The sequence below is a fragment of the Argopecten irradians genome, chromosome 5 (genome assembly GCF_041381155.1).
Source record: "Argopecten irradians isolate NY chromosome 5, Ai_NY, whole genome shotgun sequence".
NCBI classification, from domain to species: Eukaryota; Metazoa; Mollusca; class Bivalvia; order Pectinida; family Pectinidae; genus Argopecten; species Argopecten irradians.
In genome coordinates, this window is record NC_091138.1 from 13,472,769 (window position 1) to 13,491,052 (window position 18,284).

The 18,284-nt window shown below is 35.3% G+C and overlaps 1 protein-coding gene across 2 annotated transcripts; it reads right to left on the bottom strand.

The window, feature by feature from the left end:
* Positions 1-1,682: 1,682 nt before the first annotated feature.
* Positions 1,683-18,229, bottom strand: LOC138322918 (guanine nucleotide-binding protein subunit alpha-12-like). 2 transcript variants are annotated; one of them, XM_069267144.1, is made up of 4 exons: positions 17,753-18,229; positions 10,826-10,843; positions 4,143-4,193; positions 1,683-2,294 (listed from the first exon to the last, which is right to left on the bottom strand). In XM_069267144.1, the coding sequence occupies exons 1-4, from the start codon at positions 18,212-18,214 to the stop codon at positions 1,725-1,727; spliced, it is 1,101 nt and encodes a 366-aa protein (XP_069123245.1). In that variant the 5' UTR covers positions 18,215-18,229; the 3' UTR covers positions 1,683-1,724. The 2 variants fall into 2 exon arrangements, with proteins under 2 accessions (XP_069123245.1, XP_069123247.1); XM_069267146.1 differs by lacking the exon at positions 10,826-10,843.
* Positions 18,230-18,284: the final 55 nt, after the last annotated feature.

Below are 18,284 nucleotides of genomic sequence, written 5' to 3' on the forward strand. Positions count from 1 at the left end.
GGTTTTATATCAACAAATTTCATTACTCGTATGCGATTTCATTCTGTCTGCATGGTAGTTCAAATGCCTGAAGGTATCTTATACGAACCAAGAAGAAACTCACTGATAATTAATTACCTGATAGTTGCTATGAATAATATAATTTGGATATGAAATGTGAAACTGAAAATTAATCAATTTGAAATGAATGATGAAGTTCTATATCACGGCATGATTTATCAATCTGGCCAATGAAGCTGATCATCACTGTATATTGATTTTATGGAAAAATTATGACTTAATATTAAATAAAAACATCAATATAATTAACTGATGTACGATGTGTACAGAGTATAAAACACCTATCATATATCAGTATAGAATTACATATATATTAATATATAGTGTATGAAATGTATCAATACTAGATTATATATTGTTACAGTCCTTCACCAAAAACTTTAACATAAACGCTGTGTAACATTAATTGTCCATGTCTATTATCTTGAGCAGGTCCAACGTCATAGCTAAGTACACATACAGTTATAGGTAATCTAGAAATTTCTTGAAAAGAATTTTCAGGAAAATATGGGGAAATAATAGAAGAGATAAATTCGAAAATTGCAGCAGAAGAATGGTTTGAATTTATGTATGCAGTTTACAAACAACTTTAATAAGCAGATAATTTGACCCTGCTAGGAATACAAGCTCTCTGCATGATTAACCATGGTAGGCAATAATCATACCTAGATTGTTCATGTTTACCAAACAGTCCATGATCTAGCTGCTTATAACATACAAATGCATTATCTTAAACCGCAGCATATTTGGTAGAAGCGGTTCAGCACCTCAGTGGTATAAAATCAGAGGTGTGAACAAAGGTGGTAGGCATTAAATCAGCAGTGTCAGTAGTCACTCTTTCGTTGCGCACACCTAGTCCCAGGACTGGCGGTGGGTGGGTGAAGGGTGCCTCACATTTTCTAGATCCATGGGAGGTATACCCTAATGAATATTAATGATTTATCCCAGGCATGAAACACTGCTGGTGCTCATCCACACTAGAGTTAGAGCTAGGAACACAGTCTCCTTATGCATATCAAACGTATAAGGTCAGAAGACCTGCTGGAGCTTGATAACCTCCATACCAAGAGTTCTGAATGGGTTCAAATCGAAGGAAGCACCCTTATGTCAAAATTGCCTCAAGCTACATCCCACCAATGTCAGCATATGCTCTGGGCAAGCCTGGAAGAGGTCAACACTGTCAAAACTGTACCCATGAGACTGTCTCTGTCTAGGGTCAGGCATGATAAACTCTTAATCTCATCTCTAGTCTCAAAATTAGGATCAATTATGATCACCTCACTGTAACATTAGTGATTTCAGAGTCGCCTCACTGTAACATTAGTGATTTCAGAGTCACCTCACTGTAACATTAGTGATTTCAGAGTCACCTCACTGTAACATTAGTGATTTCAGAGTCGCCTCACTGTAACATTAGTGATTTCAGAGTCACCTCACTGTAACATTAGTGATTTCAGAGTCACCTCATAGTAATATTAGTGATTTCAGAGACATCTCACTGTAACATTAGTGATTTCAGAGTCACCTCACTGTAACATTAGTGATTTCAGAGTCGCCTCACTGTAACATTAGTGATTTCAGAGTCGCCTCACTGTAACATTAGTGTGATTCAGAGTGTGATTTTAGAGTCGCCTCACTGTAACATTAGTGATTTCAGAGTCGCCTCACTGTAACATTAGTGATTTCAGGTTATCCTGAAGTATTGTGTCCTTAACTGCCTGGAACACAAACTTGATATTTTCAGTGTCTATTGCTGTGGTAAAGTGGTGAAAGAGAGGCTTTCCTCGTTCACGACGTCGTGAGTCAAACATTGTCAACATGAAGTTCTGTACATCCTCCAAGTTGTGTGGGTTTCCTTCAAACTCTGGAAAGTAGTCTTTAATACTAACTTGTGTCACCTTCTCCTGAAGCAGGTCAAATTTATTCAGAAACAAGATAATGGCCACATTCTTGAAATTCCTGTTGTTAATGATTGTCTCAAAAATAATGCAGGACTCCTGCAAACGGTTTGTTTTCCTGTCCTCCAATAGAACCTGATCATACTCGCTGGATGACGCCAAAAACAGAATGGACGTTATACCCTCGAAACACTGGTACCACTTTTGTCTCTGTGACCTTTGACCTCCGACATCCACAAACAAGAAAGGCACGCCACTGATGTCAATGGTGTGCTCAATGATGCCCTTTGTCGCCTTCCTGGCATGGAGTATATCCTGCTTGGTTGGAATGTAGCTCTACAAAAACAAAATGATATTAATCAGTTTTAAGTACATATATTAAAAGGAAAACAAATTTCTGAAGATCTAACAAGTAATATAAGATTTTTTATGGACACTTCTTTCTTGTGAAGCAATTATATTACAACTGAATTAGAATACACTTTATCTAATACGTTGAGGATCAACAGAGTTATTTCCCCTACTAACACAAAATTCTATGCATAAGTTTATTTCACTTAATTCTGTCCAATGAATGACATTCTCAATCATCAATAGTTTACACCTCAAACATATTCAGGCATGAAAATTATAGAGCCATTTTTTGCAGAATCCAACACTTTATGACAGAAGTTGATTAAATGCCTTCAGCACTTTGACATTTGATTTGCTTTCACACAACATACTGATCACATTTTTTATTACTTTAAATCCCCAAATCTGAGAATCCTTTAGTCCATTATTCTTTGCTATAACACTGCCATTTGGATCTTAGTCATTAATTGTGTTATTCAGAAGTAGATAGGCTTTTTTTTTAGGAAAGCCCCTGCCTGGAAGGGTTGCACAGTTATTGGTACATGTATATGTTATTATTATTATTTATTAAGAACACTTGTACATTACAAACAGATACAGTTCTTTCATCTGAAAATATATGGTAGAATTTCAGCTGACTTCTCTAACTAGTAAATTATTCAATGCTTTTCTGGTACTTAAAATGTAGTTTTAATTACTCATGAATACAATGATTTGAAGGGAGATGGCAATGGATGAATCCACATGTACACACAAGTCAAGCTGACAGGACACATATATGTACAAATGATTCACTGGTACAGTTCACTTAAAGCATAATCATTGCACTTGTTACAAGTAATACAATTCCTATGCCTTAACCTATTGAAATATTAAATTCATCATCATCATCATGAGATGAATCAAAGTGTTAAGTTTCTGAATCACTTACACATACATTTATGTATAAATATATCTTATCATTCAAAATATTCTGTATTTGTATTGTACAGATATCTGCCTTTGTGGGTAGGTACTGATTGTGATGTCATGTGTTTGCGAGCGTATACCATACTTTTCAGAGAACAATGTATCTCTTACAAAATAATAACATCATAATCGATACTAATCATTACCCATATGGGAGGTAACTCTTTATCATGTAAAGATAGAATACAGCTAGTCGGAAAGTAATGCTTGAATGGTCCAAATAAACCAAGGAAGGGATTAGTTTAAGCATGTGTCAGGTTGACTCAGGAATGGTTTATTATGTTTAACGTCCTAATCATTTAGAATATGCAATGTATGGAGTAAGAATCTCTGAATGTTTTTGGAAGGCTGTGGTATATTCATGTTGTATGTGTCTCCTTGTAATATTGGAACTTTCTTGCCCTTTCATGATCAGAGTAACAATATATAGCTAGACATCTTAGCATTACATCAACCTTCTTAAATAGCTTTATACATATAGACTTAAGTTTATGCTAGAGTTTTCTGTCTGAAGATTCTTAAAATTCTAGTCCACTTTTCTACAGAAGACATTTATCTAACTTGTCCACGCGAACATTGTTTACAAACTAAGAATGCCATTGAAAACTGCTGGTGCATCATAATAACTAAATGGAGCCCTATTGAATGTACAATTATCCATAAACAATAAGTAAACTATTTCATAGTGAGGTTAAATTACAAAGGTAGTCAATACAAAATGGATTTGAATAGTTTACATACATCTTATTGCAGGTAATGTGTTTGTTGATTGTCCTTGAAATAAAAGAACTTTACAAAGAGTAAAAACTTGCTGAGCTAGATCTGTTCTCCTGATAATATCATGAGGAGTGAGTGACTTACTCTCTGGGAGATCCGATGCAGACTATCCAGGAAATACTTCAATGACTCACCCTGCAAAAAAAAACCCAAACACATCATTTTAAATTCAGAGCTCACTTTCGCTGTTTTTATCACAATTTTTTTTTACACGTAAATGATAAAGAATGCATCAGGACAAAAAAACGTGAATGAAAGTGACTTTCTGACATTTATCGAACTTGTAACACATATTACAAGGTGCAGTATGAACAAAAACAAACATGTATACATTAACTTAATACTTGGTATTTAAAATCTAATTACACATCAATGTAAGTTAGCCTAAATGTGAGTATATGCACAGCAAAAGGGCCTTTTGTTCATACTAAATCAAAACTGTTTTCTCATTTATCAAATTATTTGTTAAAATGAATCGTACAAAAACTATTTAGTTGACACAGTGACAAAACACAAACACAGGAGGTGCTATTTGAAATGGTTACACCACAAACAAATCGTAAATGTACGGGGCTGACATTGCTGAGTTTGTCACTTGTACGATTATATGGAAATTTGACATTGTAAAATATACATTACAGCATAATGTATAAATGAATACATTTTATGTTAATTAGTTTGTGATTCAATTTATACATCTTCATATACAGTCAAATTAAATGTTAAACATATAGTGAAGTTTCAGGTTGAGATCAGTTGCAGCATTGATACAAAAATACTTCATTCTGTCAGCTGATGCAGTGGTCAGCGCCCGGCCATGCTGTCAAATGTATGTGCAGGGATATGCAGATGTATTAAATATCATTTTTAGTAGCTGGTGCAGGGATTTAAAATAACTGCATGTGCTACCCTATATATCTCAACATACATTGAACATGCTGCAAATAGAATGTTAGAATTGAAAACTTAAGTAGGTTAATGGGACATTATATTGTTTAAAAATGTTTTTGCGCGTTGAACAGAAATTTAAACTATCGGTACTCGGATATATTCCGGATACTATAACCGAAAGTTGACCTAAAAGTATCAACAAAGCTCACCTGAACTAACATCATAATGTTTACTTAGTACAGTATAATATTTAAACTGCATCCTTTTCCGGTAATATCCGAAACTGATGATATAACCAATAGACAACACTACTTCAAATAGTATGGTATTTTTCGTTTAAATTTCAACACTTTTTTGTTGTATTACAAATTAAAGGAATATCCCTTTAGGACTATAGTTTACAAACATTATATAGAGCCATATCAAAATATTAAATGTCATGTTTATCTATATACACTTATAATCAAAGTAACTTACATTATACCCTATTCAACCCAATAGGTGATCATGAGTCAAGAAATTTCATTTAAAGAAATGTTGCGAATATGTACGAGATATATAATTGCAACAATTTCCTTACTGGCTTCTCTTTCCCTTTTAAAAAACATAACCTGTACATATACCAGTACCTCGCATAACTTCAGAATGCCATGTTTCCAAAAAAATGATCATATTTGAGTACAGTATTCGACACAATAATTATAGTCTCCCAATTAGGCGCATAAAAAATGAAGCAAATAAGGGGGCACTTCATAGAAACAAATTAGACTAGCTTTCATAAAAGCATTCTACAAAGAAATAAGTCATTTCAATCAATTTGAAAAAAAAAGAAATCAGTAAGAAAACCAATACAGTTTTCATATTTTCAGTCTGCATTTAATTCAAAGTAAGTGAAATTGAAGTCTATAAAAGGGGGAGGGGCGCTTATAGGGATGGGACACTTATTGGGTTAAATACGGTAAGTGTATACGTAGTTGATGTCTATCAATTACAACCATATAATTTTTAGACCCATGGATATATATTTCAAAGTGTTGGTAACTTGGTTAAGATTGGGTGGAATATATAAGTTTTCAATGTAGAATGATGCCAAATGTATGTATAAAAGCAATAAACATGTGATGTATGCATGAAATATCTTATAATGATTTTTGTTACATAATTATGCTAATTTTGATTTTGAACTAAAGCAAGTGCCAGTCAGCCTTTGTAAGCACATTCCTTTAAAACATGATTAATGAGCTTTTGAGTTTCTCGAGCTAAGTTTATATACTGGCCAGCTTTGCCTACCGATACATATATTATATATGGCAGTACTGTTCTATCTGCTCATTCTTATAAGACTTCACACTAGAACTGTTGTCCCATTGACAAACAATGAGTGGTTTTCATCACATGTACAGCTGTCATTAACTTTTGCCCGACATTGGAAACTTCGAGCATGCAAACATGGATTCTAGTTGCTTTTGATAATCAGATGAATAACTGAAAGGCTTCCAGAAATTCAATTTAACATAAAGGAACACAAGAGGCCCAAAGGGCCTTAACGGTCATCTGACTACCTTGGCAATAGTAAAATTAATTTCATATGGTGTCACTTTGTCAGGACCATGTCAGGATCATTTTCCATTTCCTTCAACAAATTTTATTTCAAACAAGAGGCCCAAGGGCCTTAACATGTAGGAAATTAATTAGATATAGTGTCATAGTAGCCTTCTTCAATTTGGGATCAACCAGAGATGTAACAATACTTTGTCGATCCATGTCAGGATCATCTCAGGCAAGTTTCAGCCAAATCACATAGGCAGAACTTGAGAAAAAGTTCAAAATGTGTTTTCAAGATGGCGGCTGTGGCGGCCATCTTGGATTTCGGATCGACCCGAAAAATAACAACACTTTGTCAGGACCATGTCAGGATCATTTCATGCAAGTTTCAGCCAAATCGAACCAGTAAAACTTGAGAAGAAGTTCAAAATGTGTTTTCAATATGGCAGATGTGCCGGTCATCTTGGATTTCGGATTGACCCGAAAAATAACAACACTTTGTCGGGACCATGTCAGGATCATTTCATGCAAGTTTCAGCCAAATCGCACGAGTTGAACTTGAGAATAATTTCAAAATGTGTTTTCAAGATGGCGGCTGTGGCGGCCATCTTGGATTTCGGATCGACCCGAAAAATAACAACACTTTGTCGGGACCATGTCAGGATCATTTCATGCAAGTTTCAGCCAAATCGCACCGGTAGAACTTGAGAAGAAGTTCAAAATGTGTTTTCAAGATGGCGGCTGTGGCGGCCATCTTGGATTTCGGATCGACCCGAAAAATAACAACACTTTGTCGGGACCATGTCAGGATCATTTCATGCAAGTTTCAGCCAAATCGCACCAGTAGAACTTGAGAAAGTTCAAAATGTGTTTTCAAGATGGCGCCTGTGGCGGCCATCTTGGATTTCGGATCGACCCGAATAATAACAACACTTTGTCGGGACCATGTCAGGATCATTTCATGCAAGTTTCAGCCAAATCGCACCGGTAGAACTTGAGAAGAAGTTTAAAATGTGTTTTCAAGATGGCGGCTGTGGGGCCATCTTGGATTTCGGATCGACCCGAAAAATAACAACACTTTGTCGGGACCATGTCAGGATCATTTCATGCAAGTTTCAGCCAAATCGCACCGGTAGAACTTGAGAAGAAATTCAAAATGTGTTTTCAAGATGGCGGCTGTGGCGGCCATCTTGGATTTCGGATCGACCCGAAAAATAACAACACTTTGTCGGGACCATGTCAGGATCATTTCATGCAAGTTTCAGCCAAATCGCACCGGTAGAACTTGAGAAGAAGTTTAAAATGTGTTTTCAAGATGGCGGCTGTGGCGGCCATCTTGGATTTTCGGATCGACCCGAAAAATAACAAACTTTGTCGGGACCATGTCAGGATCATTTCATGCAAGTTTCAGCCAAATCGCACCGGTAGAACTTGAGAAGAAGTTCAAAATGTGTTTTCAAGATGGCGCCTGTGGCGGCCATCTTGGATTTCGGATCGACCCGAAAAATAACAACACTTTGTCGGGATCATGTCAGGATCATTTCATGCAAGTTTCAGCCAAATCGCACCGGTAGAACTTGAGAAGAAGTTCAAAATGTGTTTTCAAGATGGCGGCTGTGGCGGCCATCTTGGATTTCGGATCGACCCGAAAAATAACAACACTTTGTCGGGACCATCTCAGGATCATTTCAGGTAAGTTTCAGCTCAATCCCACTGGTCAAACTTGAGAAGAAGTTCAAAATGTGAAAAGTTAACGCACGGCGGACGGCGCACGGCGCACGGCGGACGGCGCACGGCGCACGGCGGACGGCGCACGACGACGGACGAAACATGATGACTATAGGTCATCCTGACCCTTCGGGTCAGATGACCTAAAAAAAGGGAAGTTTTTTGTATGCAACCATGAGAAAATTTTACAGACATATTATATACATATACTTAGGTTTTGTACTGTCAGTAAATACAGTAATTGTCCCTGACTTGTTGACTCCATATATTATACTGATTTATTGTATTGTTGATGTGGTTATAGTACATACAATATGAAACAAATAGGTCTGGTAATTCAATGGACTAGGCATATCATTACCAATAAACATGACATGTCTCTATGATTTGAATATACATGTATATCTGCAACTTTCCCGTACATCCATTTATATGACATTGATTCTGCTAATTTGTCTCCTTATATAATCAAGCATAGATACCGTAAGACCTTTACATTTATGATAACAAAAAAGAGTTTTTGTCTCCTTTACAATGTTAAGAATTAAGGGACAAATATGTATATGGTAAAGTATCATGATCACTATATATATATATATGGTGAACATTTCAGAATATAACCTTAAGCACACATGATGAGAACCCCTTCCAAACACAGTTTAGAAGTTAAATACAAATAGTCTAAATAAGAAAGTTTGTTAAGTAATACAGTAATTAAGTATTAAAGTTGACATCCATAGTACTGACCAAATTTATGATCAGTTGAAAGAATAACAAGGACATAGTCATTCAGATCCCCCGCCAATGGAGATATCAAAGCTGAAGTAAGTTTGATTGTGGTGACTTATGTGTATGAAAAAAACCCAGGAAAAAGGAAGTTGAGCTAAAGAAAAATGGAGTATAATTCAAGTAGAGCGGGCTGCAATTGTTGAATCAGGTATACAGCCTTGACATATTAGACTATATACACAAAGATGGGTGGAGTTTTGCAAAGTAACATTTACCATTTACCATGATATTTTCAGCAATGTTTCCATGGTAACGGAAAAAGTGCAAAAAATGAAAACCTAAAAATAGCAAAAGGCACTAGTAGACCATAAGAACAATGTGTCTATGAAGTTTCATGGAGATATCTCTGCTGGTTTTAGAGTTGTGCTCTGGAAACGATTCTTACACAAAAATCTGCCATTTTCAGCAATGTTTCCATGGTTACAGAAAAAAGTACAAAAAGTGAAAACCTTAAAATAGCAAAAGGCACTACTAGACCATAAGATTAATGTGCCTATGGAGTTCCGTGCATATATCTCAACCAGTTTTCCAGTTATGCTGCGGAAACGAACCTGGTACAAAAATATGATATTTTCAGCAGTGTTTCCATGGTTATGGAAAAAGTGCAAAAAAATGAAAACCTAAAAATAGCAAAAGGCACTAGTAGACCATAAGAACAATGTGTCTATGAAGTTTCATGGAAATATCTCTGCTGGTTTTAGAGTTGTGCTCCGGAAACGATTCTTACACAAAAATCTGCCATTTTCAGCAATGTTTCCATGGTTACAGAAAAAAGTACAAAAAGTGAAAACCTTAAAATAGCAAAAGACACTACTAGACCATAAGACCAATGTGTCTATGGAGTTCCGTGGAAATATCTCTTCTGGTTTTAGAGTTATGCTCTGGAAACGAACCTGGTACAAAAATATGATATTTTCAGCAATGTTTCCATGGTTACGGAAAAAATGCAAAAAATGAAAACCTAAAAATAGCAAAAGGCACTACTAGACCATAAGACCAATGTGTGTATGAAGTTTCGTGGAAATATCTCTACTGGTTTTAGAGTTATGCTCCGGAAACAATTCGTACGGATGGACGGACGGAACCCATTTGTACTTCGTTGGGAGGGGGATAATTACCATTCTGTTAGATATTCCATATACCGGTACCGTAACACAATGTATATTTCTATGATATCAACATTCACAGAATGTCATTTGTCTTGTTATTTACAGATAACCAATGACAATATAATTTTGTAATATGTAACTCATGGCTAATTTTGATAATTGTAAAACTATAGCTGTACCATCTCCTGTCTCAAGTCATGTCAACAAGCATACCGGGGTAATAATTATTTAAGGAAATATAAATATTGGCCTCCAGGAAATTTCTGGCTATAATTATATAGTCATATGCATACCTCCTAGTATCATGACCCTTACTGGAATATGAACTGTTTTGTATAGATCTACTATATGTATATACATTCCAAGTAGCAAACTTTAGTGTTTAGCTTCAGCTGATCAAAAACAGCTGCCGTAACTAAAGTTAAAACCATTATTCAAGGAGCCAGATAAACATGGCCAAGTTATACACAGGAAGAAAATATTATTTATAGATTCATATATATACATATTTAGGCCAGATGTATAAATATTTACTGTTACGGAAACTTAGGAAGCATGATTAGAGCAGTAACATATAAGTACAAAATGTATGACAGCACATATAGATAATCATCATGTAGGACACACACCGTAAGCCCCCACATTTACTAGTACATGTAGTTATAAACACTTCAACCTCAAACAAGTAAAGAAGCTTAAACTTACCATAATCCTCTTGGTTATCTGAATTTTATGGGAATTTTAAATTATGGTATCTCTAGTATTTATCAAGAATCATTTGACCATAACATTTCATACATATTACAGATAAGTCCCCTTCCTGATACAGTATACTGAAGCTATAGTTGCTTAAATGAGCTGATGTACCATTACTATATATATGTGTACACTGTTCATGAATTTTTGCTCTTGACATTAATCTTTTTTTCTCTTCGTCGATTTTATTTGATAGCTATTTGTCATAGCAAAAAAAAAAATGTCCTCAAAAGCAACTTTAATGTCTATCACAGTGGAGACTGATAATATGAAGGTTTCAGCTGTTACAAAATTGAAATGGGTAAAAATATGTTTTGATAAATAACTGGAGCACAAAAAGTTATGAAAGGACAAAATCTTGAAAACATTAATATTGGGAAAACATGTTGTTGTTTTGTCTTTTTGAGTACAATTTGAAAACCTTTATATGGTTGAATTCAGCTTTTAGACACTACATAAAAATATGAAGCTATATAGCCAAATGTCAAAACAGCTTATAAACCTAAGTATATATATGAGAATATACATACTGCACATGAGTTATACCAGTTAAAGGTTTCTATTCTGCATAAAGAAAATGTAAAGGTAAAACTCCTTCTGGCTAGCACTCAAATATGGAACATCATCCCTGCTATTGTGTTAACTGTAGTATAATGACATTTCAACAAAAGAATTAGGAAGAGAGGACAAAAGATGAGTTAGTGTGACCTATATCTACCATTGTACTGAGCTGTAATACACATCCTAAAGACAATGTACAATGCATGACCAGGTGGTAAAGAGACAACAAATAGTATGTCTTATATGTCAGTGTCACAGATATTAGTTATAATAGTAGCATACACTCCAGAGCTCATCGTCTCAACTCTCTAGAAATAATGTACACATCCAAACTCACTCTAAACAAACATATCTCACTGTTTACTCCACACAACCGCAAATAAACAACTTCATTTTAATCTTCAAACACTTTTTTTCTATTTCTAATAATAAAATCCTTTAATGACTTCAACTTAAGGATTCTATTCAATTTACTACAAGTGTAAATTTCCATACAGTGCATGTTGATGCACTTCATTACATTCTTCATCATAATCAAATGTCTGGGTAATTAAAATTTAAGTTTTTCAATAGATGCCTATTCATATTTTCAATTCGATTGTTTGAGATAATGTTGAAGATGAATATCAATTTGTTATACTGGTAAATATATAATTATCATTAAACATCATATATTCTCAAATACTCTCAAAAATATATGGCATTTCCATATCTAAATATGGTACTTATATAGGTTTAATTTACTAGACACTTTATGTCTGTATTATGTACAACATATGTTCTATAAGTATACAGAGAAGAGATTCAGAAGAGCTAGCAAAATCTACAACATTCTATAACACAATATTATTTTCTCTTTTCTATATTTACTGTATAGTTTGAGGGAAACTAAAAGCTTTCACAATTATCAGTACACAATCACCTATATAAAATCTAGGCAGCATAAAATGTGTGAATCTGGGACTAAAACATGTGGTAGACATGCTTTTCACCAGATACATCAGATAGCTACATGTAGGGCCCAGCTCATGCCTGCTTTACATCAACACCACTGATCAGCTGTATAGACTCGGCCAAATGAGATCCTGAGGTAGAACTTATCACATTCTCAATCAGTTATCCCTGTGATATTCAAAGATATTACACACTATATATGCACATGTCATGCCACAATATTTTGCACCTGCCCTCTAACAATCTAAAGCTAACAATCTAGGGATTGCATCATCTGTCATCATGTATAAAATAAGACAGACATACAATTCTGCCAAGTGTGTTTCATAGACACATCAATTCATGTGAGCTTCAATGACACGCAAAAGTAAAGAATTTATTCTGAATATTTCATTTAACTTATCATATAGCCTACAATGTATACTATTGTGGATCTAGACTTTTCAATTACCAACAAAAAATATTCTAAAATTAGAGGTGTGCATCATATAATAATATACTGGTAACCTTGAATTGAAGACGTGTTTAAGACATTTTGGGTCTGAGACTTGTGTCAAGGTCAGTCATCTGTGCATGATCATGAACAGCTTTAAAACTGAAAGCTGCTTAAATTCAGTCCAGCAGCTATAGGTTGCAGGACTGACACAGGGAGCTGGTGAGATATTTAAAACTTACTTGAAGGTTATCAAACAGGTGACCTTTGCTTTGTGCCTTTAAACAAATTTAAGTAACCTAACTGTCGACTGTGTAAATGTTAAGCAAATACATACTCCACCAATACCAGTACACACTTTGTCTTAGCTAGCTTATTTTGAATTTGAGTTTTCAGTTAGTTTGTTACTTAAGCTTGATGATGAAGATCTAATGGTGACCAATAAATGTCCATGTGACAATTTGCAATTACTCCAACACAATATCTTGTAATAGGAATGAAATCTCATTTATGTGTTTATCACACAATAGGACAATGACAAGGCATGTACAGGATGGAACATTACAAGTCAGTTATAATTAACACTATAAAAGTCTTTTTTAACTTCTAAATTGCAACACAAACAGAAAATATTTGGATTGTTTGGGATACATATAATACTGGTACAAGTTCACTTGTGTCTTCTGCTCATCAGTGCTGAACAATATATACCAACATGGTATATAGTCCATGGGTAACTAATCTAACAGATCAAGACCTCTGACCTAATGCAACCTTATAATTATAATTAGCTGTTCTTGTAAACAAATCTTTGCTTTCCATATATATATACATGAACCTTTTATAGTATATACACTACAATATATCATTACTTAATATGTTCATAAATGATGTCAGGATGATCCATTTGGAACTGTTGTTCAATCGGTAACCCTTCCCATTCAAGACAATCAATTACAAAATTTCATAAACGAATAATTAGGTTCAGCAATAAAAGCAGTTTTTTTTCAATTTTTAACTTCAGATATTGTAACAGTGAATTTACTTATAATTCAATGCAATACTTTACACCATTTTTCTGGCTAAAACAATATGTTTATTACACTGACTGAGTATATGATTTTAAGTAAATTCACTGTTACAATATCTGAAGTTAAAAATTGAAAAAAAAAACGCTTTTATTGCTGAACCTAATTATTCGTTTTAAAGCAAGATTCTAGATACAAAGGCACATTGGACAAGAGGCCCAAAGGGCCTTAACGGTCATCTGACTACCTTGGCAATAGTAAAATTAATTATATATGGTGTCACTTTGTCAGGACCATGTCAGGATCATTTTCAATTTCTTTCAACAAATTTTATTTCAAACAAGAGGCCCAAGGGCCTTAACATATAGGAAATTAATTAGATATAGTGTCATGGTAGCCATCTTCGATTTGTGATCAACCAGAGATGTAACAATACTTTGTCGGGACCATGTCAGGATCATTTCATGCAAGTTTCAGCCAAATCGCACCGGTAGAACTTGATAAGAAGTTCAAAATGTGTTTTCAAGATGGCCGCTGTGGCAGCCATCTTGGATTTCAGATCAACCCGAAAAATAACAACACTTTATCAGGACCAAGTGAGGATCATTTCATGCAAGTTTCAACCAAATCACACCGGTAAAACTTGATAAGAAGTTCGAAATATGTTTTCAAGATGGCGGCTGTGGCGGCCATCTTGGATTTCGGATCAACCTAAAAAATAACAACACTTTGTCAGGACCATGTCAGGATCATTTCATGCAAGTTTCAGTCTAATCGCACGGGTAGAACTTGAGAAAAAATTCAAAATGTGTTTTCAAGATGGCGGCTGTGGCAGCCATCTTGGGTTTCGGATCAACCAAAAAATAACAACACTTTGTCAGGACCATGTTAGGATCATTTCATGCAAGTTTCAGTCAAATCGCACCGGTAGAACTTGAGAAGAAGTTCAAAATGTGTTTTCAAGATGGCGGCTCTGGCGGCCATCTTGGATTTCGGATCGACCCGAAAAATAACAACACTTTGTCGGGACCATGTCAGGATCATTTCATGAAAGTTTCAGCCAAATCGCACCGGTAGAACTTGAGAAGAAGTTCAAAATGTGTTTTCAAGATGGCGGCTGTGGCGGCCATCTTGGATATCGGATCGACCCGAAAAATAACAACACTTTGTCGGGACCATGTCAGGATCATTTCATGCAAGTTTCAGCCCAATCGCACTGGTAGAACTTGAGAAGAAGTTCAAAATGTGTTTTCAAGATGGCGGCTGTGGCAGCCATCTTGGATTTCGGATTGACCCGAAAAATAACAACACTTTGTCGGGACCATGTCAGGATCATTTCATGCAAGTTTCAGCCCAATCGCACCGGTAGAACTTGAGAAGAAGTTCAAAATGTGTTTTCAAGATGGTGGCTGTGGCGGCCATCTTGGATATCGGATCGACCCGAAAAATAACAACACTTTGTCGGGACCATGTCAGGATCATTTCATGCAAGTTTCAGTCAAATCGCACCGGTAGAACTTGAGAAGAAGTTCAAAATGTGTTTTCAAGATGGCGGCTGTGGCAGCCATCTTGGATTTCGGATTGACCCGAAAAATAACAACACTTTGTCGGGACCATGTCAGGATCATTTCATGCAAGTTTCAGCCAAATTGCACCGGTAGAACTTGAGAAGAAGTTCAAAATGTGAAAAGTTAACGCACGGCGGACGGCGGACGGCGGACGGCGGACGACGACGGACGAAACATGATGACTATAGGTCATCCTGACCCTTCGGGTCAGATGACCTAAAAATCTATGTAAAGAAGACATATTAATGTGGAAGTTCTGATGTGATTATTAATCATCCATGATCTTGATAGTGTATAAATAGACAACAGATTTGACCAATCCATCAATTAATTAATCAATTAAATATATGGATTTCAACCAATTTGACACCACTAATTTTCATATACTATATATATATATAGCTACGTCTCTGAATCCCTATATGATTTTATATAACAAAATAAAATTATTGGGAGCAAATAATATATTTGTCTTTCTTCTTAATACCAGTCAAAATATTTCGATGAGCATACTAACTTCCACCTCAGAAAGTTTTATGCATTGCATCGTTTAAAAAAGAGATGGAGTTCTTATTCTCAGCTGCTCTGGAGATTTCTTCCATACAACAATGTGAACAACCCTTCAGTGAAATGACTATCTTTAAGTCTAATTTTGATAACAATTCTGTAAGCCATCAAATGAAATTGTGAATGTGATATACTATACATATATATATCCACCCCATGGCTGCAAGATGTTATGCATGTATGATTGTTTAAACAAAACATATATTAAAAATCTGCAATTTGTGTACAAAATACTCATGTATTTATCAGCAGTAGCTGCACAATTACACATACATACAATTGGATGTACAATAATTATATATAGTAAAGTATATAAATCTCATTTCAATAATGGTATTGAAGAGTATCAGATAGAAACAAATGCAACTTTAAAGGTGAAACAGCATCATCAACTTCGATTTAAATCACATATGGTTTTAGATGATTTGTATTGACTATAAGTAGGGAAGTTTCTAGTATAGCGGACCCCGGAAGTTTAGAAACATAATAATCAGTGCGCATGTCAGAGGTTGCTACGGATCATGTAAATATGTCGCCATTTTGAATCACCGCTTCGAAGAGCCGACGGGGGTTCAGGGGTGAAACCCCCGAGAAAAGAAATAAAACCAACTCAATTTTACGTCTTGAACTCATCTTAACTATTTTTGTAGCATTTTAAATATTTAAAAAAACAATTCTAGGACGTTTGAAAGGAACTTTGGCCTCAATGTGATCTTCGATAATGTTTGGACCATGGCCAGCACATGTGAACACTGATTCGCTGTCTTTTCCATGCCAAATTTTCCTCTGTTGAGCAATATTTACCTGACAAACTGAAAAATGATCCAATTTCAATAAGCCAGTGGATGGATATTGCCACGTTTTCATTATTTCTGTCATATATCCTTCATTCGAATCGTCACCATCGTAAACTACACGTGTACTTGTGTTTACAAATAAAATCAAAGTCCGTAAAATCACTCATTGCGCATGTTCAGCACGTGCTCGGCTGACAACCAAAACGAAATCCCGAATTTTTTTCTCGTACAGTCTACAATGTTTTCCGCATGATCCTTAGTTAAAAACTTTGTTGAAAACTTCAGTTTTTAACCAAAAAAGGACACGGTAAGCTCAAATTTTAACATTTTTTTTGCATAAAAACCCTTATTTTTAATTTTTGACCGCCCGCTCACGCGGTCTCTATATATACAGGTCGCCGTCAATAAACTCGTGATATTTCGCGGAAAAAATGGGGTCCGCTATACTAGATGTGTTCCCTATAAGTATAATGAAAATCTAATTATACATCTATGCATGAGTATCTATGAAAATTTTCAGATAAACCCATGACCAAGGATTTATAACATATAATTATCTATCTGATAATGTATATCTAACGCTGCATTTCAAAACAAGATTTGTCATTTTTCAATTAGATGTCAGACTAGAAAATTGTAGACATTATACAATCGATTTATACTTATAAGACCGAATGTCAAATCACTCTTGTATTTTTTCAGATAATCAAAAGGTTATCAAAGAGACAAGTCTTTCTCCGAATAAGAGTTTTCTGTCAATTATTAACTCTTCAAACTATGATGAACGCTATTGAACACAATGAACAGGGTGTCAGACTTTGGTACAATATACACAATCATACTGTAATGATTTAGACATCAAGACTAAGTGATTGAAAACATTATTTTTATCAAACACATAATGGTATATAAAACATAATCATCAGCTTTTCCTTTATAACAACATCTCATTGCATCACTACACTCACCAGTTGAAATTCTCGTCTCCTGTCAAAGGCAGCCAAGATACCAGAATCTCCCCAAAGTTTTTTCATGGGTTCGACATAATCCCAGAAAGTTGTCTCATCTAATTTGTTGTTTGTGTCATAACTAAAGACATAAACCGCGTGCTTCGCATTTGCTTCATCTCCCCATGGTATTCCTAATTTGTCTCTAGCATCTATCAAAACACGCATACCTCTCACAATGTTTGCAAAAATGACAACTTTAAACTCTCGGAGGGCTTCATCGTCGAAATTTTGTCCATGAATTATTCTCATTTGTTTCAAAAAAGTACTTTTACCACTTTCTCCGGCCCCAAGTAACAAAATTTTGATTGTCCTTCTGAATTGTACTTTCTCTTTGGCTAGAGTCTTGTCTATGTTCCTACTTCGACTTTTCTGCTCCCTTTCTTGATCAGACATACAACATGACATTACTATGTCGGCCATTTTGCCCCTCTTACCCCGCCCATGACGTCAGAGACAAAAACTTCCGGTTTTAATGTCGCAAAATAATTTA